Source organism: Peromyscus leucopus, chromosome 13, assembly GCF_004664715.2.
Source record: "Peromyscus leucopus breed LL Stock chromosome 13, UCI_PerLeu_2.1, whole genome shotgun sequence".
NCBI classification, from domain to species: Eukaryota; Metazoa; Chordata; class Mammalia; order Rodentia; family Cricetidae; genus Peromyscus; species Peromyscus leucopus.
This window is the reverse complement of record NC_051074.1, coordinates 42,646,466-42,671,158: the sequence shown is the minus strand read 5'-3', so window position 1 is coordinate 42,671,158 and position 24,693 is coordinate 42,646,466. Positions and strand designations below refer to the sequence as shown.

At 38.9% G+C, this 24,693-nt stretch overlaps 1 protein-coding gene across 2 annotated transcripts in view; it reads left to right on the top strand.

Annotated features, from left to right (window-relative positions):
* Positions 1-24,693, top strand: part of Spag16 (sperm associated antigen 16) — an 836,224-nt gene that overhangs the window by 51,712 nt on the left and 759,819 nt on the right. For both annotated transcript variants that reach the window (XM_037210300.1, XM_028870040.2), the window contains exons 8-9: positions 6,219-6,285; positions 15,012-15,121. In XM_037210300.1, the coding sequence (XP_037066195.1) occupies positions 6,219-6,285; positions 15,012-15,121 (177 nt within the window). The remainder of the gene's footprint in view (positions 1-6,218; positions 6,286-15,011; positions 15,122-24,693) is intronic.

The window sequence follows — 24,693 nt, the reverse complement described above, 5'->3', positions numbered from 1 at the left end:
ACATGCCATTATCTGTCTATGCTTTCTGATGTTTTATATTAGGCTCGATCATTTTTTGTGTTGATGTACTTTGTTCTGAGTGGTTCTTTTGAATGCAAACCATGGAACCTTGCTAACTCCAGGGCCTCTGTTATAGTAACTGTGAGCATTTTTAGCAAGGGTATCATGTCAGATTTATGTTCCTGGTCTAGTATTTTAAATGTTAACATTCCTGGAGTTGGAAAGATAGCTTAGTAGTTAAGAGCACTTGTTAATCTTGTAGGGCTCCCAGAACCTAGGTGGTAGTTCACAACCATCCATTACTCCAGCTTTGGTGATCTGATGTCTTCTTCTGAACTTCATGGGTATGATGCACACACGTGGTACACAAATATTCATTCAGGCAAAAAAAAAATGCTCATCCACAGTAAATAAGCCTGAAATAAAATTATTTAAATGTTAATAGTTCTATGTACCTCTACTGAAGTATGAAGAGGATTGGATGTAGAGTTTTTAAGCACTATCTGAATGGCTCTATGGTTTTTTAGAATAATATAAAGTATGAAATGTCTGTAAAATACATCAGTGTTTGAGGCTGTTCCTGAGGAAGTAGGATTGTGTGTATTGTATTTGGAGCAATTTCAAGAGGCCTAATTTGTTTGTCCTTTGCTTCAAGTTCTTTCTCATGTTCTTATGCTTGACCTCTGATTTTTCCTTCCTTGGACTTTTTTGTGTTTCTTTGTTGGGGCTATATTACTATACTATTATACACCGAAAACCACTCTGTGCCTCCATTTGTCTCAGCAATCTTCATACCTGTTCTAACAGAGTAATTTCTATTATTTTTTCTTGATTTTAAAAAAGAATACAGATTTAGAAAATACTTACTGTTGGAAAATACTAGAGTTTATTTCTTGATATTGAAAATGGAGCAGTTAGGTTTCAGAAATACATTTATTCTCTCAGCTACATCTGCTGTTCAAAGTTGTAGATTCAAGCCGGGTGGTGGTGGCACAAGCCTTTAATCCCAGTACTCGGGAGGCAGAGCCAGGTGGATCTCTGTGAGTTCGAGGCCAGCCTGGGCTACCAAGTGAGCTCCAGGAAAGGCGCAAAGCTACACAGAGAAACCCTGTCTCGAAAAACCAAAAAAAAAAAAAAAAAAAAAAAAGTTGTAGATTCATTACAGTTTGAAAAAGTCATATTTAAATTCACTGAGAACAAAGATGATCCTGGGCATCTGATGGTTTTTCAGGATTTTTTTTTTTTTTTTTTTTTTTTTTTTTTTACAGATATCAGTGAAAATGGGATGTAAAATCAAATATTCTTCAAATAAGTTCTATATTATACATGATTGCACACACCATCACATTTTATTTAAACCTAAAATAGGTCAAATGATTGATTAAGCTTATACTATAATGTCATTAAATAGGTTTAGTAAAAGTTGTGGGAGTATCTATTGTCTATACTAAGAAGTAGATAACTTATAATTTGTTGAACTGAAGTTGCTAAGTGTCAAAATGACTGTCAGGTATCACCCTGTTATAGTCCCTGAGCCAATTATCCTGGTCCCCAAATTAGGGAAGAGACTATGGTTTAAGTCATAAACATTCTCTTGGGAAGCAAACAATGATTGTAACTTCATGACTGAACCTGTTTGGCTAGCTTTAATATAGAGACTGATCTGTTGCCAACAAACCTTTTCTTGTAAGAGCTTATTTGTTAGGTGTATTCTGACTGTGTGACCACTGATTAATCTTCTGCCCTAAACTTATTAATGTCATGAAGCCACAGAATTAGTTTATTCAAAATATTTGTACAAGAAAAATATATTTTAATTATATGAAAATTTTACCTATGATTCACCACAGAGGATAGATCACATTGTTTGTCTTTAATCATAAGGTTAGTATTGCATATACTGTGAGAATTCTCTTTTACCTCACACCTTAAAGATGTGAGTCAAGGGCAGCAAAAGGAATCTCCTGTTTACTGTGAAAACCTAGATCATCATTTCCTTAAATTTGTATTTTAATGAGTATTTAACTTACTATGTTTTAGTAATAGTAGATTATAACATATATAATAGTTGCAGTGTGAAGTGTTAGAATTTAGAATTTTTAAAATTAAAATTTCTCAAAAATTTCATTCATTAATACTGTATTAATACCATTTCCATCTCCCATTCTTCCTGCTCAATTCTTCCATGTTCCCCCAACTCCCTCTCAAGATCAAGCTTCTTCAACTTTAATTATTATTGTTGCATTCACACACAAAATAATTGCATATATAAATGCAACCTATGATTCCACTTAGTGTTGCTCATATATATTTAAGGCTAACCACATGGGATTTGAAACCCTATCAAGTGGCTCATCTCAAGAAACAAATCATTCTCTCTCTTTTAGGAGCTGTCAGCTGCCTGTCTAGCTCTTTATCTTGGGGTGGGACCTTTGATAGTCCCCCATCTATGTGAATAAGTGTAGCTCTCAGAATTTAGAAAACTTTATGCCATTCAATTCATATCTTAAAGAGTGAAAGTGTACATTTACTAGATAAAAATCTAGTAAGCACACACTTTTAAGTACCTTTGGTACATAACAAACATTAAACTGACTCTTTTTAAGTTTATTTAAAACGTAAAACCTTACAACCCTAATTGTTAGTTTTGCAAGTTTATGCAAAATATTTTTCACAATTTTTATGAGAAAAATTCATAATTTTTCTGAAAAATTCCATAATTCACAAAATCTAAACTGCGATCAATTAGTAAGTACATAGGTATGCTGGTTAATCGTCATTTTCAACTTGATGGAATTTACAGTTGCCATGGAAACATACTTCTGGGTAGGTCTCTGAAGGTACTTCCAGAAAGGGTTAACTAAAAATAGAATAACAATGGCATGGCTTGGAGTTCAGAACCAAATAAAAGGAGGACAGCAAGCTGAGTCCCAGACTTTCTCTCTGCTTCCTGATGTGTGTGTGTAATGAGACTGGCTGCCTCATGCACCTGCCATCATGTCTTTCTCCCATGAAGGACTGCACCGTCAACTGTGAGATGAAACCCGCAACCCCCCCCCCCCCCCATTCTCTAAGCTGTTCTTTCAGGGAGCTGTCAAAGCAGTAAGTACCAATGCAGATAACTGGTACTGAAGAGTGGGGCCATTGCTGTGATACACTAACCCATGTGAGGTCCAGCAGGCTCTGGGGTTGGTTTCTGGGAGGAATGTGGAAGAGTTTGGAACTTCGGGCCAGAAAATCCCCAGCATGTCAAAGGTAGAGTGTAATACACCATTCCAGTAGCTTTAGGTAAGAGGGCCAGGCAAATAGCATGACAGCCTGCCCTAATAACTCAGTTAAGAACTAGGCCTTGGTCCCTGCTTCTTGGAACCAAGCAGGCAGTTTCTGAAAGAGCTACAAACAAAGGACAACCAATCTCCAACACCCTCCTGACAGCAAGGACAAGGAGGCCTGGTACATGTAGTACTAGGCCAGGGCAGGCCTGAGCCACAATCAGTAGATAACCAAATAAGGACAAAGCCTGAGACTTGTCCAGGCCTGCCAAAAAAAAAACTGAAAACTGTAGCTCTGACCAGCCCCTGACTAGCCCTGACCAATTAGAACATACTAATATGGTTGTCACTTGCTTAAGCCAATCATAGCTAAAATGACCCAACTGCTCTGGGAACTCCCCTTAGCTGTGCTTAAAAGGAGCCCACATATCCCTCTCTGGGTCATCGCCATTTTGTCTTTGTGTGGGATGGCCAGCCCCAGCATGCGGAAAATTTCTTTGATATAATAAATGTTCTAGCTGATTGGATAAGTGGATGCTGATCTTTGTGGGACTTCTTTAGGACCCTAATATTAGGAAGATAAACATGATGAAAAAAGTACAAGTAATGGAGACCCAGCTCATGAGATTTCAGAGAACAAGGAGTCTGTTGGGAATTGAGCTGGAACCAGTAATGTTATATTCTGGAAAAGAATCTGGCTGAGTTCTCCTTGTATCCTGTGAATGGGAGAGAGGCTGAATTAAAAAGTAATGGCCTAAGATGTTTGGCAAAGGCAATTTCTCCTTAATAATTACAGATGCTGTCTCAGCTCTCACCTTTTCTGTGGCTTTCAGTTCACTCACATTCCTTTCCTTAACAAATAGTTTTCAGGTGAGATTATTGAGATGTTAGCGATGGCAGGGACCATACTGAGGAAAAGCTGTAGGCACAGCGTAGAGTCCATCCAAGAGATGTGTGTTCTATAGGCATCCCAACTTGATTGTGGATCTGCCCCAGTTCCACTGGAGTCCAGATGATGCCATCACTAGCCCTAAGGCTTAAAAGCTCCTAGTAGCCAAGTATTCAAAAACGGAGTCACCTTTCTCATTCTAAGACTCTGTACTAGTTAGTTTTTGTCAGCCTCACACAAACTAGAACCTTTAAGAAGAGGAAACCCCAAGTGAGAAAATGTCTCCATAAAACTGACTGTGGGGGCAAGTCTGTGGGGGCATTTTCTTGATTCACGATTGATGTCAGAGGGTCCTGTTAGTTGTGTGCTGTTACCACCTCTGGGCAGGTGGTCCTGGCAAGAAAGTAACTTTAGGAAGACACAAGAGGAGGAAGCCAGTAAGCAGTTTCCTTCCATGGTCTCTTCTGCGCTTCCTGTTTTCAGATGCCTGCTTTGAGTTCCAATCCTGAATTCCCTCATTGGTGGATGATAAGCTGCAAGCTGAATTAAACCTTTTACTCTCTAGGTTGTTTTTGATCATGGTGTTCGCCACAGCAACAGAAACCTAACTCAGGCAGCCATTCCAGGAAGAATTCCCAGTGTTGTAGCCTGTAACAGTTTGACCAACAAGATAAACAATGTGGGATTGGTATAATTCAAAGTATAAAATAAATGTCTGTGGTCTTAAATTATAGAAATGATCCACTGAATAATGGATTGTGTGTGTGTGTGTGTGTGTGTGTGTGTGTGTGTGTGTGTGTGCAATAGGCGATTTACATTATCAGCTAAAATCTTGTTGACAGGGAGTACCTGTGAGATATGTGTGCTACCTATAGCACACATAGTAAAGAGAAACGATGACATTTCTCCTCTGTTAGTGCCCTCCTAAGATCCCTAATTCTAGTTCAACCAGGAGAAAAACAAGTCTCTCCACAGTCAAGGCCATCCTGCAGGGACTTCCCAACCACCACTTTCCAGGCCCTCAGGGCGTTTACATAAAGGAGAATTTCGGAGATGTGTCAGTCCAGAGGAGGCTGAGGGGACCAGAGACTGAGTGTAAGGCGATATTCTACATGAGCTCTGGCGGCACAAATGAAAGTCAAGGAAATGGCCTTGACTTCATGGTAATGTAATACCACTGGGTCATCACTTGTGGATACTGGGTGTGGGGCACACTTTAATTCCCAGCACTGTAGCAGTCACTATTGTATGATGCTTATGGTGTCCTGATAAGTTTATAATCCATTTGCCTTCTGAGGACACCGATCTGTCTTTGATTTTACCCTAGCATTCCATTAGTACCAATCAGTTGGTTACAGTTTATCTCCTACTTTCAGAAGTAAATATTGGTATCTAGTGATAGTTGAGAAATGTGTACATTTATATGTAGTTAAATGGTAGGTATTTTATGTTTGGATAATTATGTACAGTATTGGATGAGATGGCTTTAAAGATTGAATTTTAAATTTGACTGTGATTCAGGAAGTGTAGATAAAGGTATACCACACAGCCAAAAATGTTTGTAATTATAAGACATGAATAAAAAAGCAAATTATCTATGTTATAAATAATTGTTATGGGCATAAAATAGTTATTCACATTTTGATTCCTGAAAAATAATTACTCCATAGTTTGTAAATATAAGAATAAATTGCATAGTTTATAGATAAAAAGGCAAATTGTGAAGCAATTTCAGCTGAGAAAAATCCTCTCTCAAAGTAGAACTGAATAGTTGTCAAAGTATCTAAAGAGCATTATTGGTTTAATAAATTATGCAGTAAGATACACACTTCAAATGCTTTCTGTAGTGAAGGATTAATAGTTGCCTATGTAATTGACTTTTAACTAAAATAATGTCATCTTTCTGCTAAAGTTCACATTTCATGTTTTATAACTTAAAAGCATGGGTTTGAGAGAGATTAATATTTTTGATATTTTGCAGTCAACTTTTCATTTTACTTAATATTTCAAAATTGATTTACTATATAATACCATATCTTTGTACTATTTGCTTTCAGATTTCTGGGCTTCAAGCAACACTGAAGAACATAGACGTAGGACATATTCAGGCACCTTTAATCAAAGGTAAGAATATAATATAATGAAAGTATAATTTCTTGGTCCTGATAGGATGACATTTCAAAGTTATCTATGGCCAGCTTTCTAGATACATTTGGCAATGAATTAAGGTTGTGAAAGCTAATTTGTAAATAAGTAGATCAATAGGAAATGTAGTTATAATATCACAAAGACTTATTTTAAACAAAAGTATGTTTAGAACTGTAGAAAAACTTCTTGTCTGAACATGATGAACTTTCCTGCTACCTGTCTAGCTCTCCTTCCACAGATGTCACTAACTAATGGGTAAACAAGGCAACCATACAGTGCAAGTCAAAGAAGATGAATGACGAAAAAAAATACAGACATAATTCCACAGTCAACCATGGTATCATGTCGCCTCAGAAAACTTCCAAACCAAGCCTCCTGGAGATGGGTGTCCAGAACATGGCAGTCTTTTTTTTTTTTTTTTTTTTTTTTTTTTTTTTTTAATTTTTTATTTTACAACACCATTCAGTTTAACATAATAGCCACAGATTCCCCTGTTCTCCCCCTCTCGCCCCCCTCCCCCTCCCCTCCGCCCACCCCCCATTCCCACCTCCTCCAGATCAAGGTCTCCCCCGAGGACCAGGATCGACCTGGTAGACTCAGTCCAGGCAGGTCCAGTTCCCCCCTCCCAGACCGAGCCAAGCGTCCCTGCATAAGTCCCAGGATTCAAACAGCCAACTCATGCAACGAGCCCAGGACCCGGCACCAGCTGCCTCCCAAACTCTGGTGATGGGATGGCCAGACACCCTGATAGTTGTGCCATAAACCCCATCCAAGGACTGAGGAATCTGGATGCAGACATCCACGGCTGGGCCCCTGGTGGAGCACTGGGAGTCTAATTAGTGAGAAAGAAGAGGGTTTATATGAGCGAGAATTGTTGAAGCCAAGGTTGGATAAAGCACAGGGACAAATAACCAAATGAATGGAAGCACAGGATCTATGAACCAAAGGCTGAGGGGCCCCCAACTGGATCAGGCCCCCTGAATGGGTGAGACAGTCATTTGGCTTGGCAGTCATTTTTTTTTTTTTTTTTTGGGACAGGTTTTCTTTGTGTAGCTTTGTGCCTCTCCTGGGACTCACTTGGTATGGTAGTCCAGGCTGGCCTCGAACTCACAGAGATCCGCCTGGCTCTGCCTCCTGAGTGCTGGGATTAAAGGCGTGCGCCACCACCGCCCGGCAAACATGGCAGTCTTGATGTAATGAAAAGGGAAATCTCTTAGTTCAGAGTTGTCGAAACAATTAGAATCTGTAGAAAACCTCCTAGAGGAGTTGGAATGAGGAGTGGCTGTTTTTGTTGGGGAGTTGAATATGGGTCCTCAGTTCATGACAGGGCTCCATGTACACCACAGGTCTACTTGAGGCTTACAAGAGAGGGAAATTTATCTAGGCCTCAGAAGAGACTAGAAATTCTGCAGGTTAAGCCTTGATAGAAGATACTGCAAGATTAGCTATGCCTGGTGGACAGGCTACCTTTGTGTGTCTTTAACAGCACATTAACGTGCAGCATCCCATACTTGCCCTAAAAACTAGTGACAAAGCTCATGGAGGGTTTATAGTAGAATGAGTTTGGAGCTGGATTCTTACCAAGTTAGTGGCTTTGGAAAACTTAGGGCCTTACATAAATTTACCCAAACACAATAAAATTAAGCCCTGAATTTCAAGTTGATCAGCTCCAAATTACACTGCCTTCTTAAATAAAAGCCATCATCCTTCAGATGAAGACGATTGCTCAGAATATCTACAAGGTGTCATCTCTTTGTCCAGTCCATAACTAAACATTTGATTTATGTATAGAAATATATGACTCATAGTCAAGATAAAAAAAATAAATGGCCAGGCGGTAGTGGCACGAGCCTTTAATCCTGTCACTCAGGAGCCAGAGGCAGGTGGATCTCTGAGTTCAAGGACAGCCTGGTCTACAGAGTGATTTCTAGGGCAGCCAGGGCTACACAGAGAAACCTTGTTTCAAAAGCCAAACCAAAACAAAACAAAACAAAAAATGAAACCAACTCTGAAATATTTCAGGTATTGAATTTAACAGATGAAAAAATGTGCAACAAGCATTTGTGTATATATTCAAGGACTTAAGAGAAAATATATCAATAAGTGAAAGGAAGAGGTGTCAGCAGGAAATAGAAATATTCTTGTACACACACACACACACACACACACACACACACACACACACACACCACAACACACCTATGCAGACACAGGAACAAAATGAATTTGTACAACTGGAAAATACAACAACAAAATAAAAAATTAGTGAATACTAAGCCTGTATAATGCAGTCACACTTTAATGTAAATTTGTTAAGGTGTACTGGACACTAAATTTGAAATGATGTATCACTTAACTTGAATGACTTGTATTAAACATAGGAAAGAGGAGGCTCTAAGATTTAGAAAAATGCCAGAATTAGTATTTCTTCAATAAACTTAATGTCTCAATGTTTCCAAAGGCCTACTCATTGTATTTGATTAGTAAAGGCTTAAAAGTAATATTCTCATATTTAAACTCTTCTTTTCCTTGATTTAGTTATTAAATTTATTATTCAGGTTTGGTATAAGGTTTAACTTCACTACAAAATTTTTTTATTTGTTTCTTTTGAGACAGTCTCAATATATACCTTGCTGTCCTAGAATTCACTATGTAGACCAGGCTGGCCTTGAACTCACAAATATCCACCTGTCCTTTCCTCCAGTGTGCTGGGACTATAGGCATTTACCACCATGTCTAGCCCCCAAATTCTTCTTTTTTTTTTTTTGACTTTTTTTTATTGATTCTTTGTAGATTTTACATCGTGCATCCCAATTCCATTCATCTCCCCATCCCTTCCTATCTACTGTCTGCTCTTGCAACCTCCCTGCAAAATAAAATAAAATTGAAAAGAAAAACAAATAAACAAACTAACATATGCCCAAAAAATCTCAGTGTGGAAGTTGTAGTGGGACAGTGAGTCACACAGTGTACCCTTCAGTCCATAAATCTTTACTTATTAGTGTTCATTACGGTGAGTCATTGGTCTGATTCGAGGCCTCTGACTTCTGCTACACCCTCGATACTGGGACCTCACTGGGACTCCTCTTGGATATCCTGTTCTTGCCTTATGTCATGGAGATCCTGCGGCTTTGGATGTGCAGGTCAGGCACCTTCATATGCTCCTGTAGTTCATAGATGATTTGGATGTTGGCGTGGGCCAACTTCTAGCCCCGGTTCTGAGCCTGGGCGGTAGCTAGTTGGCCAGCCTGCCAGTTTTCCCTCATCAGTGCCACCTGCACAAGCTCTCAGCACCGCCCAAGGTAGCTGACACACTGCAGCAAGGCGGCAAGGAGTTGGGCCAGGCAAGGTCCAAGGCCACTATCTGAGTCCTGCAGCCAGTGAGGGGCAGTGTCAGCTTTCCCACTCTTATGACCTCAGACATGGCCCCAGTCTAAACCACACAATGAGGGCTCATCCATACATTATAAGAAATTAAGAATTCTAATAGCTCCACATCTGACATGTTTGTAAAATGAAAATTATTAAAAATGTCTTCACAAGTTCATAGAGGAAGTAAGTATCCTATGTAGTAAGCAAACTACTTCCTATTTTATTACATATAGATAAGCAGAAAACAGTATTCTTTTTTTTTTTTGTTTTTGTTTTTGTTTTTCGAGACAGGGTTTCTCTGTGTAGCTTTGCGCCTTTCCTGGAGCTCACTTGGTAGCCCAGGCTGGCCTCGAACTCACAGAGATCCGCCTGGCTCTGCCTCCCAAGTGCTGGGGTTAAAGGCGTGCGCCACCAACGCCCGGCGTGAAAACAGTATTCTTTATCATACTCCTCACTCAGCAACTGATCATACTCCTTACTTCACACAGGGTAATTAACAAATGTTTAAGTTTAGTTTTATTGCTGCTCAGAATCATATCATGAGATGCTTGCTTTGTGTGATGAAACCTAGATGATGTGGTCTAATTTAGAAATATTTAATTTACCTTTCAAATGATTTTTTTTTTGCACTTTGTATTTTTTGACTTTCAGTTACATGTGTGATTGGCCTCCTCAGTTTTGATTGTATATATCCTCCTATCTTAAATATTTTCTAATTATCCCTCAGGGTTAAATTATGAGTAATTTCTTCAGTAGCATTTTTCAGTTAAAGAATTCTTTTCAAAGCTGTTTTTGCTCTCTAGAGGAATCAGAGACTCGCAATGGTAGGTGTTAAGAAGTTTGTGTTAGATGGGAGTACTCACGAATCTCTCCAGGGACCTGAGTATATTCAGTCAACATTGGTTGAACATGTACATACATGAAGGATAGTTGCTGAACTTCGGCATGGAAAGGCACAACAAATTGTATTGCTTGCCTTTGCTATTTAAAAAACCCTATCCAGGAATCATAGATTCCTTAAAAAATGTTCATTACAGCTATACAGATTTTGAAACTGTAGGTCACCAGCCAGAACTATACGGATTGTAATTAAAAAGCATCAGAAGGTAAGCCTACAGTTGTGGCCTTGTCTCCATGGACTTCGCTGGATATTGCTGAACATTAATAAATATTATATGCAATTATCCATGACCCCTGAAAAGACAGTAGTGTTTGAGCCTCTCATTCATTATAAAATATTTGTGTAATAAGGAAAATATTCATGTGACAGGGAGTAGAAATCATGTATATATTACTATATTAGGAAATGAGAACCATTATTTCTCATCCAGTTGAATGTCTATTCTGTAATGTTTATTCTCAGAATATTGAATATCCTGAAATTTACTAGAATGTATATTTTTGTAATTTCATTTTGCTTACTGAATAGTAACATCCAGTAATAAATCTATTCCTTTCAGATGCTCATCTTTCACATTTGCTTCCTGCTTCCTTGCCTTTTAGTCTCCTTTTAGAAAGTGATGCTTCAACGTGGTCTTAGTACTGCCTGAAATCTGTTTAGATTCCTGCAAATATCTCTTTGAGAGCTGAATAATTTGCTCCACTGTCTTCTCCCTTCTCCCCTGTAGATATTACTGGACCATTCTTTTTTTTTTCATATATAAAAACAGCAAAAGCTTGTGACCTTTACAGGATCATTGACACAATTGCATGAAATAATACGTGTAATATTCTGTGACAGAAGCAGTTATGTTGTAAAAGATTAACCAGTAGAAGATGAGTATTATCCTTCAAAATTGTCATCGTTCTGAAGGCTGTGGTCTTGGAGAAGTAAATACAGTAAAAGGATCAGGAGTGAAAAAACTTCCCTTGTCTCAACAGTCTGTAATTATTGTTCTCCCCAGCATGTGCCTGAAACTTGGGCTTCCAAGTGTCTTTGGGACCCTCATTTGCAGCATCACTGAAGGAGGATTGGCATTCTAGATGCCCAAGTCTTCCGTGCTTGGTGATCGTCTCTTCTGTATTATGTGAGGTTGTTTTTAATATGTCTTTTCTCAAGAACTGCTACAGGTTGAGAAGCTGAAATTAGGAAAGAAATGATATGCCAACTGCATGCACTTCCTTGCTCTGATAGTCTGCAGGTTCTGTAAGAAAGGGTGGAGCATGCTTGTAATCCAAACATGCAGAGGCAGAGGAGGATTACAAATTCTACGCTGGCATGTGCTACACAGAAAAATATTTAGTAAAAACAAAGAAACAACCCCCAAACACACAAACAAAACTTAGTTTATATTTAATGTACATAATGGCAGCTCTCATAAAGATAATTTAATGCAAAAATAACATGTATTTGGACCACACCACAGTCTCAGACCCTCAGATCCTCCTTTCTGCCTTAGCTCTTCTGTTATTCCCTTTCTGTTTCCCCCGTATTCTTCTTGGCTGTCATGGCATTTCAATCTATGTTCTCTTGTCTCTGTCTCTGTCTGTCTCTCTCGCACACAAGCACACAGGCATACACACAATTTAAATACATACTTCTTTAAGTTGTGTGTGTCCCTGTGTGCTTCTGTGGATGGATGAGGATATACAATATACATATTGTATATATATATACTATGTGTATTTGTCCTTCTAAGTCTGGCTTATTTAGTAAATATGGCAATCTCCAGTCTATCCATTGTGTTACTTTTCTATTACCCATTTATTTATTGGGAGATACCCCTGATTTGGTTGCTGTGACTAAAGCTGCCCTCAATGTGGATGTGTAGGTATCTCTACAGTTTACAGGCTTCGATTCACTTGAGAGAGGTGTAGCTGATTCGTTTGGTAGTTCTAGTTTATGGTTTTTGAAGAACCTTCACACTGATTTCTGTACTGGCTGGAATAATTTACATTTCCACCAACAATGTTTAAGACTTCCTTTTTCCTATATCCTCATCCATATTTGTTCATATTTTTCCATATAGCCATTTTGTCAAGGATTAGATAGAATCTCAATGTAGCTTTGATTTGCATTTCAGTGATAGCCAAGGAGTTGAATTTTTTTTTGATATATTCATTGGCCATTTGTATGTAATCATTTTGTTTTTTGAACTCTTTATATATTCTGAATATTAGTTACATGTGAGGTATATCTCCTGTTCTGTTCACTGTGTCTTTAAACAATCTTTCTCTTTTTTAAAGGAAACAAAAATTGCCCTTGCTGTGCACAAGCTTTTTGGCCTTGTGGGATTCCATTTGCCAATTCTTTATAAAATAAATAAATTAATGTGTGTGTGTGTGTGTGTGTGTGTGTGTGTGTGTGTGTGTGTGTGTGTGGTGTACTTAGAAGCCAGGCGACATGCTGGGTGTGGTGGCGCATGCCTTTAATCCTAGCACTCTGGAGGCATAGGCAGGTGGATCTCTGTTAGTTCAAGGCCAGCCTGGTCTACAGAGTGAGTGCCAGGACAGCCAGAGTTACATAGTGAGACCCTGTTTAAAAAAAAAAAAAAAGAAAGAAAAGAAAAGAAATCAGATGACAATTTCATACATGTAGATTCCAGGGGCAAAACTCAGGTCACCAGGCTTACATGATTGTCTGTGGGTTATCTTACAACTTTCAGTTCTTGTCATAATTTTTTTTTTTTAGGATTCCAAAACAGACCTTGCCTATGCCCTCAAGGATTTTTTTTCATCTAGCAGTTACAGAGTTTCATGTTTTTTTAAGGTTTTTGATCCACTTTGAATTGATTTCTGTACAGAGGAAAGAGACATGGCTTCCTCCCTCCCTCCCTCCTTTCCCCCTCTCTCTGTAAAGATAGTCTAGGCATTGAAATCATCCAGATACTTTTGTCTTCACCGTTTTCCTCTCTACCATAAATTTAGTGCTATAACTCACAGTATTGAGCTGTCCATGTGTTAGTGAACATGCCCTCATTAGTTACTTTCAACAAATCAGCTATGGAGTGCAGGTCCTATGTACCCACATGTGTGTCTTAGAGAGATGTGAATGCAGAAGTCTTTTGCTGTCACGCCCCTTCTTCATTATTCCATGACACTGCTTCTGTCTCAGGAGATCTGGGAGACAGAGTTTCAAGTATTGTCATGTGCTCTTATGTTCTTTGCTACCTGTTCTCAACATCGAGATGCATGGATTAAAACTTACGTAATCTTTAAAAAATTTACCATTTATTTAAAATATTGCCATTCATTCTCCTTTTTCCTCTGGCCTCATTTGGCTTTGTTAATAAGCACACAAAGTCTCATGATGGAGGAATCTGAATATGTCATGACTGGAAACTGTTTTCATGCTCTGTAGCTGCTTCACAATCCAATTTTATTAATCTTCTAAGGTAATGCCACCTTGCATTTTGGGGAACTGAATTTTGAAACCCAACTTAAAGCACTTTAAATTGTTATTTTATTAAATTAGAACCTTTAAAATTCATATAGTTATAGGATCTTGGAATATTTTGGTTACAATCATATTTTGAAAAAAATATAATGGGACTGTGCATGGTGGTGCATGCCTTTTTTTTGGTGTTGGGGAGGGGCATGCTCACCTTTAATCCTAGCACTCAAGAGGAAGAAGCAGATGGGTCTCTGAGTTCAAGGCCATCCTGGTTTACCTATTAAGTTATATACACAATGAGACAAGCTCCCCTGCTCTCTGTCTCTGTCTCTATCTCTTTGTCTCTGTCTCTGTCTCTCTCTCTCTCTCTCATACACACACACACACACACACACACACACACACCACACACCACACACACAAAGGGAGGGAGTAATGGAAAAATTGCTACATAGTTAAAAGCACTTGTTGCTCTTGCAGAAGACCTGTGCTTGGTTACAAATATCTCTATGGTTACAAACATCTCAAATTCTGGCTCCAGGAGATCTGATGCCTCCTTTGTACTCTGTGGGCACCAGACATGCATGCAATGCATATACATACATGTAGACAAAACACTCATACACATAAAATAAATACATAGGAAATAGCATTTATTTTGCATGCATGTGTGTGCGTGTGCGTGTGCATGTGTGTGTGTGTGTGTGTGTGTGTATGCACATGCAAGTGTGTGCCACCAAACAAGTGTGGAGGTCAGAGGACAACTTATGGGAGCCAATTCACTCCTCTCATCATGTGGGGCCTGGAGATCAAACTCATGTCAACAGACATGGCAGCAAGTGTGGGTAAACACTGGCCTATTTCACGAGCCCATATAATCATCTTATATAGATAAATTTTAATTCTCTTATAATGCATGTATTATAAGAACCTTGGGCTATACATGTTTATTATAATCATATCTTCTACAAGTAAATGTTTTGTGTTTGTCTTGCAGTTGGTTACAGTTGTGAGAAAGAAAACGAGTCAGAAAGCCCTACTCAGAAATGTCCTTATGAAACCAGGGAAGAAAATGAACATAAATCAAAGATCAAGAATGAAAGAAAGGTATGCCATTTGTTTATATTCTTTCCAGCTAGTATTTCACATTCTGATCATTACAGGAGTACAGTTCATACAGTATCAGTTTAAGTACTGAAAAGCAGTTCAGAGTTTAATTATTGCAAGCTCTTTTACAGGGGAAAATAGAGCTGGGGCAAACAGTACTAGCAACTTGTTAACTTAGGTACATGTAGCTTGAGAGTTTTTCTGCCTTTCCCACAGTCAGGACAAACCTCTGCCACCCGCCAGTCCCACAGCCGCTCAGACCCAACCAAGTAAACACAGAGACTTATTTTGCTTTCAAACTGTATGGCCGTGGCAGGCTTCCTATCAACTGTGCTTATATCTCAAAGTAGCGCATTTCCACAAATCTATACCTCGCCACGTGGCTGGTGGCTTATCGGCGTCTTCACACGCTTCTTGTCATGGCGGTGGCTGCTGCGTCTCTGGTCATGGCGGCGGCTGCAGCATCTCTGGTCATTGCGGCGGCTGCAGCAGCTTCTCTTTCTGCCTTTGTGTCCTTTTATTTCTCCTCTCTGCTAGTCCCGCCTATCTTTCCTGCCTAGCCACGGCTGATCAGGTTTTATTTATTAACCAATCAGAACAACTTGACATACAGACCATCCCCCAGCACAGCCAAGTGCAGACCATCTCAAACACCTGCACTCAGGCCCATGGTCCTAATCATCCTCTATACGGACCTGCTGGGTAACGCCACAAAGAACCCAAGAAGGGCTCCCACATCCCACAGCAGGTACATGCTTACTAGTGGTCAGGGCAGCTTAGTGAGTCTTTGGATACCTACCTCACCACAGTCCCAGGAGTCAGCAAACCAGTTACCTCTATCCCAAAGAGAAGGCTCCTTCTGTTCCTGTCACCTAACATAGCTTCCCTCATCTTCCTTACAAAGAGCACAGAGTAAAATTATGCACCATTGAAAAATTTATCTGTATTCTCAGTACATTTCCTTTGCAATCAGAATAGTAATTAAAATCCTACATAAATGTATATTCAAAGAAATAAAAACATGAGAAAGAAAGAATGTAAAACATGTTGGGGGGGTTGTTTTGGTTATATATCTGGTTACTGTGATAAAATACCCAAGAGAAGCAATTAAAGGGATAAAGGGCTTATTTATAGCCACAGAGTAAGGGAGTCAGGGCAGCAGGAATTCAAGACACTTGATCAGATTGCATCTGCAGTCAGAAAATGGTGAGCAATGATGTTGTCCTCCACTCTTTCCCCTTTTTATGCAATTCCAAACTTCATCCCAGGCAGCGAGCTGTGCTGCCCACATTGAGGGCAGATTTTTTTCACTGCAATTAGCCTAATGAAGATTAAACCCTTATAGGCATGGACGGAGGCTGAGCTCATAGAGTAAACCATCTATATGTGTGCCTTGGCTTGTTTCTTACAAGACTCCAGATCCCATGAAGTTGACAATCAACACAAACTGTCAAAGGAGTATATTTCCTTGTTAGGAAATTCTGTAAAATGATGAATGTGGCAATAGTTTTGCATATAAAAATGCTTATTATTAGAGAGTATTGTAACATCTTCATTTACTTTTTTTAAAGATTATTTGCATTGTGCATGCAGTGTGTGTGTGGGTACACATGCCTGTGCATGGACTAGGTTAGAAGGTGAATCGGATGCCTTGGTATTTGAGTTACAGGCATTTGTGGAGGATCCTGGCTGATTATGTGGGTACTGGAATCCTAGCTCGGCCCCTCACACTTTCTCTTAACTACTGGGTTATGTGTCTAGCCTTGACACTTATTTTTAAATGAAACATTTTCTATTATAATAGCTTTTAGGAGTGACCTAGAAGAAAACAAATTTTTATAAATTCAATGTATAGCATGTACATACATAATTCCAATTACATTTTTCTCTCCTTTGGAGTATGCATTGGAATGAGGTATTGCATAAAATATTAGAGTAAAGTAAATAATAAACACTTTCAGGTTATGTTAGCCTTTGACACAGTGACTTTGATGATCTTCAGGTCAGTGTTCACTTCTTCCATCATCACTGTTCATTTGAGGTGGATTCAGTCAGGTCAGAACTTCCAGTCATGGTAGTCCTCATCACTTAGGACATTCTCTTCCTCTGATATACATATAGTCTCTCAGGTGATATGCCATGCTTAGTGACAATTGGGTGAGCCATTTGCTAACTCTTGTCAGTCCTTACATTTGTAATGCAAGGTCGACATATTATATGACAAAAAGCTGTGAAAATACAGAATATATGAATTAAATATCAGTGCAGAGAATATTTTTCTTTGGTGATGTATTTCCACACATAACAAAGCACCTGCAACATGATAAAATAATCGAGACCTCAAAGGGGCTGAACTATGTAGAGTGAACCTGTCTCTTCCTTCCTCTCTGACCAATCATTTTTATCAATATTTAAATTTGCATGTAAACATTATGGCAACACATCACAGTGTATTTGTTTTATTCACTTTAGATGGCACTATGGACTCTGTTATGGAAATACAGACACAGTTAAAGCATTTCACTGAACCGAGTCACACTAGTATGCATATTTGCATAATTGGTAGTGCTTGTATTTGTTTTGTAGCGCTAATTCTATTTTCTGTAAATTAATAAGTGAATTTAATAAAACGCCATTGAAATGTAGTATATGTAAATAAGTATGGTTTCTTGCAGAATGAACTATTTTTAAATAGAGCCATAGAGTAGCAAATGGGCCCTGAAACATATCTTTTAAATGTAGCCACTCCTTCACACCTTATTAACTCCCATTCAGGCGCCCTTCCTACTTGCTTTCTACCTTGCTCTTTATGGGCTGCCTTTTTGGTTTTCCTGAAGTATCTCCTGGAGTAAGTTTCAAGGGTTCTATGGAGATAAATCATCTCAGTGTTTACACACCTGAAAGAGTCTCATTTTGCTTTGAGTTAATATTCAGCTGATAATAGTTTTCAGTTTAAATTAGTTCCTCGCTTGCATTTCGCGGGAACAGCCTGGTTATCTTAGACAATGCTGCTGTTTGCTTTTGGTGTGATTCTTGTTTTGTGGGAAAATAACCAAGAATGTATGTGATGCAGCATATTAATGTGCCAATATTTTGAAAAAAAGATGTGATGCTGATGCTTAACTATATTTATATGACCCGAGGAACTTTCAAACTGATTGGTGAAGTAAATCTCCCATATTTCTAGATGAAAATTAATTTCTGGCTTTGTGAGACTAGTTAGTTAAGTCTAAGGTCTTAGGTACAAAACCTGGCTTCGGATTAGTGACTTAGAATTAGAAGACCAGGTGTGTGGTTTATGTAACATTAAAGCTCTGTGTTTGATGTGGAGTTGACTCTCTTATTTCTTGGCCAAGAGCTTCTGGGCTCAGGGTACAGAGATTGTGATGATAGCGGAGTGCGCTCCTCTTCTCTCTCTTTTTTTTTTTTTTCTGCTTTAACTGGTAAGGTTGACGTTGGAAGAGGAAGAGGATTTAAGAGGACTGGAGAACTTAGATTTCGACTTGAACCACTTTGTGGTGACTTAGAGTACTTTGGGCCTGCCAGACACTGAAAGTCAGGTGACCTCTGTCATGAGACCTTCATACTCACCTACCAGCTTCTCCTAGAAACTCCTTGTCCTTGTCTCAGCTCAGAGCTTCTTTCTTTCTGTATCCTTTGCCATTTCAGGCCCCCTCTTGAATACCTGTTAAAATTGACTGTAGGTCAGTATTCCTCCAGGCATCACAGTCCTTTGCCATAGTTAGAAGGGAAGTTTGACTTCCCTTGTCAGTGAGATCTTCATCTTATTGTTATAGACTGCAGGTTAGGCACCAGTCTGCAGTCTGCTTCCCAGGTATAGACAACAAGCATGAGATGCTCTGGGGCAGGGTCCCCACAAAAGGTTTGGACTATGACTCAGGTCCCTAAGTCTTAGAATAGGCCGCAAGTGAGAGTTTTCTCTATAGAGGTTCTTGTGTACTCTCCATTCCCATATTCTCTAATGTCTTCTGTCATTGATATTTATGAAAAGTTTAAAAAAATCAACTCTTTTTAGTAAATTCTTTAAAATTTTGCAAGTAGCCAAATACTTCTGGAAAACAAAACATAGTGTTCTTTCTAAAAAGTCATATGAAAACATACTACTGTACCTTGCTAAAATACATGTTTCTGGGAGACGTCTAACTTAATGTCTGTAGGTATTTTTCTTATTTTGGGGGTGTTTTTCTTTTTTTAAAGAGTTGTCAATTATAGCAGACTGTAACAGGATGAAGGTACAGTTTGTGTGCTTCTGTTTGCCGTCTCTAAAATAACATAGAACTTTGTATTCTTTAGCCCATAGAGCTATTCTGTCAATGGGCATTTCGTTTCTATTATTCATTTGGATCTATTTCCACTTCTAAAACTAGTAATAGCCTTCTCAAAACAGTATTTCATAAGCCTTATGTTCCCTCCATATTCCCATCTCTTTGGTTTGCATTTTGATGTATCATTTGAACATTGCCTTCTGGTTGTCTATTGGGGAAATGACTTCATCCAATTTATCATGATCAACCCACAGAATTTGTTGTTATTTTGAAAGCTCTGTTATTAATTTCCTAGATTTATTTCTTGTTCACTCTTTTCTTAGAAGCCTAGTAATATGTCAGTTGATGTAATATTTACTTGAATCTCCTTGACTTAGGGTTACTACTGCTGTGATAAAGCACTCTGACCAAAAGAAAGTTGGGGAGCAAAGAGTGCATTTGGCTTCATGCTTCCATATCACTTTCCTCCCTGAAGGAAGTCAGGGCAGGAACTCAAACAAGGCAGGAGCCTGGAGGCAGCAGCTGTTGTAGAAACCACAGAAGAGTGCTGCTTACTGGCTTGCTCCCCATGGCATTCTCAGCCTGCTTTCTTATAGAATCCAGGACCACCAGCTCAGGGGTGGTCCCACCCAATGTGGCTGGGCCTTCCTATGTAGTCCACTATTAAGAAAATATACTATAGGCTTGCCTACAGGCTAGGATTATAAAGACCTTTTCTCATTTGAGAACCCCTCTTCCCAAATAACTCTAGTATGTGCCAAGTTGACACGAAACTATTCGGCATACTTCTTAAAGAATATAATTGGGCTTTTAAAGTATGGTCATCTATTCCATTTACTTCAGAATCTGTTTAACTTCATCTTTCATTTTTATTTTGTCTTATTTTTTTCAACTTGTGACTTTTTTTGAGAATGCATATAAATATAGTAAGGATTCAATTAGGTTATTAAACTGCCCACAGTCCATCATTAAAAATACTTATTTATGTATATTAATCAAAACCAATAGACATGAGTGTCATCCAGGTTTATGGATGTGGGGCATGGCTATGGGCTGTCTGTCTGTCCATTAGTGGGTAAGAGACCTGTCTGTCAAAGACATGGAAGCAGAGTCTGCAGCAAGGATGAGCAGAGTGCTGCATTAACCTAGACTGTACAAACAGGGCAGCTGTGGAAAGCCCAGGTAGACATGTCAGTATTTACTGATGCTGACTTTCTTTATACTCACTGTACTTTGCCAGCTGGTAAGATGCTGAATCTTTGTTGTTGTTGTTTGTTTGTTTTTTTGAGACAGGGTTTCTCAGTGTAGTTTTGGTGCCTGTCCTGGATCTCGCTCTGTAGACCAGGCTGACCTCGAACTCACAGAGATCCGCCTGTCTCTGTCTCCCGAGTGCTGGGATTAAAGATGTGAGCCACCACTGCCTGGCTAAGATGCTGGATCTTATCAGAGATTAGAGGAGGATTCCAACATCACTCTAGGTTTTGGTTTTCTCCCCAGTCCTTGCATCATAGGCATATCACCCCAAACAGTCTGTCCATTTTATTTATAGGCAGTTTGGGCCTATTTATGGTAAAGCACCATCATGTAACCTCTGTATGAAGGGAGACCAGGAGGGTAGGATGTCCTTTTGTGCTTTTGCAGTTCTCAAGCAGCTGTTTCCTGATTTTATCTGATGGTTTGCATCTTTACTCAGGCCAAGTCAGGAAGAAAATCAGAAATTCAGTCAGGAAATAGAGTTACTTTATACCCTTTAAGCAAAATGACTTTAGTAAGGAAGTGGTTTCACTGGTGACAGATAGCTACATTGTTGGAGTCGAGGAAGAGAAACAACCATTGGCCCAATGGTGTAAGATACTGCTACCATTTTTGTATTGAAGATACTGTCAGAGAACAAATGTTGGCAGAACCTGGAAGATGGGATCATCTGGTAGAAATTGAATTGCCCCTACCAGACAGGGGAAGGATGTCTAATTGGAGCTGTAGCCATGGAAGACAAATGTTAAAAATGGGGTAGACATGATTAAATGGGGAAGAATTTTCAATCGTTAGTGATAGGGGGGAGGTTAGAAAATTGGTCTTTGTATACATAACCCAAATCACCATAGCTGCACACACAGTCTGTCTTCAATAACGAGTGTAATTGGTTTCCATTTCCTTTTAGTGCTCGGCCGAAGCTTGTCTTTGCTTAGTTGGTACCATGGCGGATGGGGGTTCTGTACTGGTGGGTTAGCTACAACCCTGAAGAGTTGCCGTTAGTGTCCCTGCTATTTCGAGCTGCTGTGACTTCCCTTTGACATTTATCTTTAATATAGGAGGACTAAGGTGTGTCTCAGGTTTTCCCGGGGTGCAGAGTTCATCTCGACAGCTAGGGTTTAACAGCAAGCCAATGTCTCCTTAGTAACCGAGAGCAATGTGGCAGAGAAACTAATGAATGAGAGACAGCAGACCCAGTTTTCCATTTGATGACTTTCCTTTCTGTCATGGTGGAAGCATTCTTTGTAGAAGAGGCCATTGTATTTAGGACAGGAGGAAAAATCTTTGGAGTCTAATCTAGCTTGTGAATTTTACAGTGAGAAAAAAGCACGTCTGTTTCTGAGAATCATTGGTTTTCATGACTGTGAGGAGAGCATTAGAGTCTATTGATCTTAAATAAACATATTAATTCAGCTTGCAGTAAGATACTCTTCTATCTGTTGAGAGTCTAGTGCTAATTCAGTGGGCGTTAGATGGTAACCATATGTTTGTTTTCTACAATGTGTGTACTTCAATCAGAAATAGGTTAGTGGCATTCCATGAGAACAAACAAGGAACTTTAAAAATGTGTGGATCTATCATACTAATCTAGCACCATATACACAAAATGAATGTAGAATTGTAGTTGCAATTATAGAATATACCTGATCAAGTTGTACACATCCATTTCATAAGATCCATAAATTTTCTAAAGCCAGACTACTATTGAGTTAAGTGGAGACATGAGAGTTAACTACTTACTGTATGTTTAAATGCTTTATGGAAGAAAGCCTTGGTTTCTGCAGTTCCTGAAGATATGTACATTGATTTTTTACTTACTCTCTTGGTAGGGCTTTCAAGGTCTAGGGCTTCTAAAGTAACTGTTATATCATAGTAAAACTTCACAAATCAAGGAATCATTAAGAGATTTTACTAATGAACCAACATGTCTATTTCAAGTATGTATAAAAAGCATAAAAATCTGGGAAAAATAAACCAAGGAATGTGTGTGTAGTCCCACAAAGCTTACCCATAAACAGCATTGGCTCACAGTATTATCAATCAGTCAAAAGGGAGACTGACACACAGTGGTTGCAAACTTTTGCATATATGCAAACACACATATATACATATATATTTACACACACACACACATATGCATATATATTGAGGCCTGATGAGGACATCTAGTGTCTTATTTTATCACTCTCAACTTTATTCCCTTGAGTCAAGGTCTCTCACTAAACTTGGAGCTATGGTGGTAGCCAGCAAGCCATACAAACCCTGTCCTGCTGTTCCTGGTCACCATGGTGCTAGGGTTAAAGGGACATGGATGGCCATGCTTGTACAAGGATGCTGGGATCCAAACTCAAGTTCCCATGCTTGCCTCACAAGTGCTTAACTGATAGCGGCATTTCTCCAGCCCAGGGCTATTACATCTTTAAAGTGAAAGACAGAGGAGTTTACATTGCCCTGAGACAAAGGAATTAAGTACTTTGCCAAATGAAGGAAAACTCATTTATCAGAGAGAAAGCATTCCTGAAATCAGTGCCACATAGTTAGTAGGGAGTGTTTTGATTTGCACTCTCCATATGGCCCAGATAATATTCTCCTCACATGACTATAAGTCGAAGAGTGTTTTACTTTAACCTCACAGTCCCCTTGTTTTTGAGACGTTCATGTTGCAGTGAAAAATGATCCAAAGGCCTGTGGGAGATGAGTGGTCCAGTTTTAAGAAGGCTTTACATCTTAATGAATGTATGAACAGGTCACATGGATCATGATAACCAGTGGTCTATACTCCTGAGAAGATCTGAACTCAGAAGAGTTATCGTGAGATAGCCCTGGGTTCGTGTTATAAGCTATATTATCTTATATGTTGAAGATATTCCAAAACTATTTGTGCCCTTATGCTCGTCTGTAGGTAGTCAAGTATTATGGGCCAGGAACCATTGACCTCCTATTTGCACAAATGACTTCTTTGGTATATTTACTGTGGAATCAAAAGTTTATTAAGTATCATTAAATGTATTATTTATCCATTCTGATATAATGATTAGTGATATATACCCTGTGATGTTTCCAGACGGTAAAAATACCTATAGACTCTTTATGTCCATGAGTGAGAATGTCATTCTGGGAAAGAACACAAAAGCTCACATGTCTCAGGCGAATGCATATTGCTTCTGATTCTTCTTTCTGATGGACAAAAAAAGAACACGATTGCCAGCTTGTTGGCTGTGTACTGTTTACCTGTTAGGCTGCTGCTGCTGCAGCACATCAGACAGACCATCTGTAATGGGGATGCTGCATTCTTTACTGGTAGCCTTGACGATTGCTCCTTTTCCTCCCCATGAAGGTAAGACAGCGGAATTTTGTGGGAATATGGACACTACTATATTTCTGCCCTATATTTAATTTTGGCCAGCTCCCACCAACCTCTCCAGGGTGTGATATTATTCTTCATTATATTGATCAGGGACTAGAGCAGCTTCAGAGGTTACCCCTTGACATTTCCCTCCACACTAATCTTGATCCCACAGGTCAGGAACTAATTGGGTTATTTTGGCAACTGCCAAGTATATTCTTTGAGTGATATGAAATGTTTTTCCATCTCTGAACTCATTCCTTAGGCTGGTTAAGTTGATACATTTTATGTGATTTAAATTGTACTTCAATTAAAATTTTGTAAAGATTAGATATTTCTTATCCAGATGGATGGAAGCAGAGTGTACACTGGAGAGGATGCATGAATAGAAGACAAATGGATGCTTCAACATTTTTACAATGAAACTTTTAAATACTTTATATTTAAAAAATTCAAATGTCAAAGGTTAGAAACATTTAAAAATGTCATGCCATTTTAATAGTTAAATACATTTTAAAAAATTTAGGAGAGTAACTATGAAATACATGTACTAAAATTTTTAGATTATTTGTTCAGGCAGCAGATTAGCTAGCAACAATTACTGAGAGCTCATTATTAGAAAAAAATATAGTTGGTACCCTTATAAATGGCTTTCAGTAGAGCTGAGCACATCACTTCTGCTATGG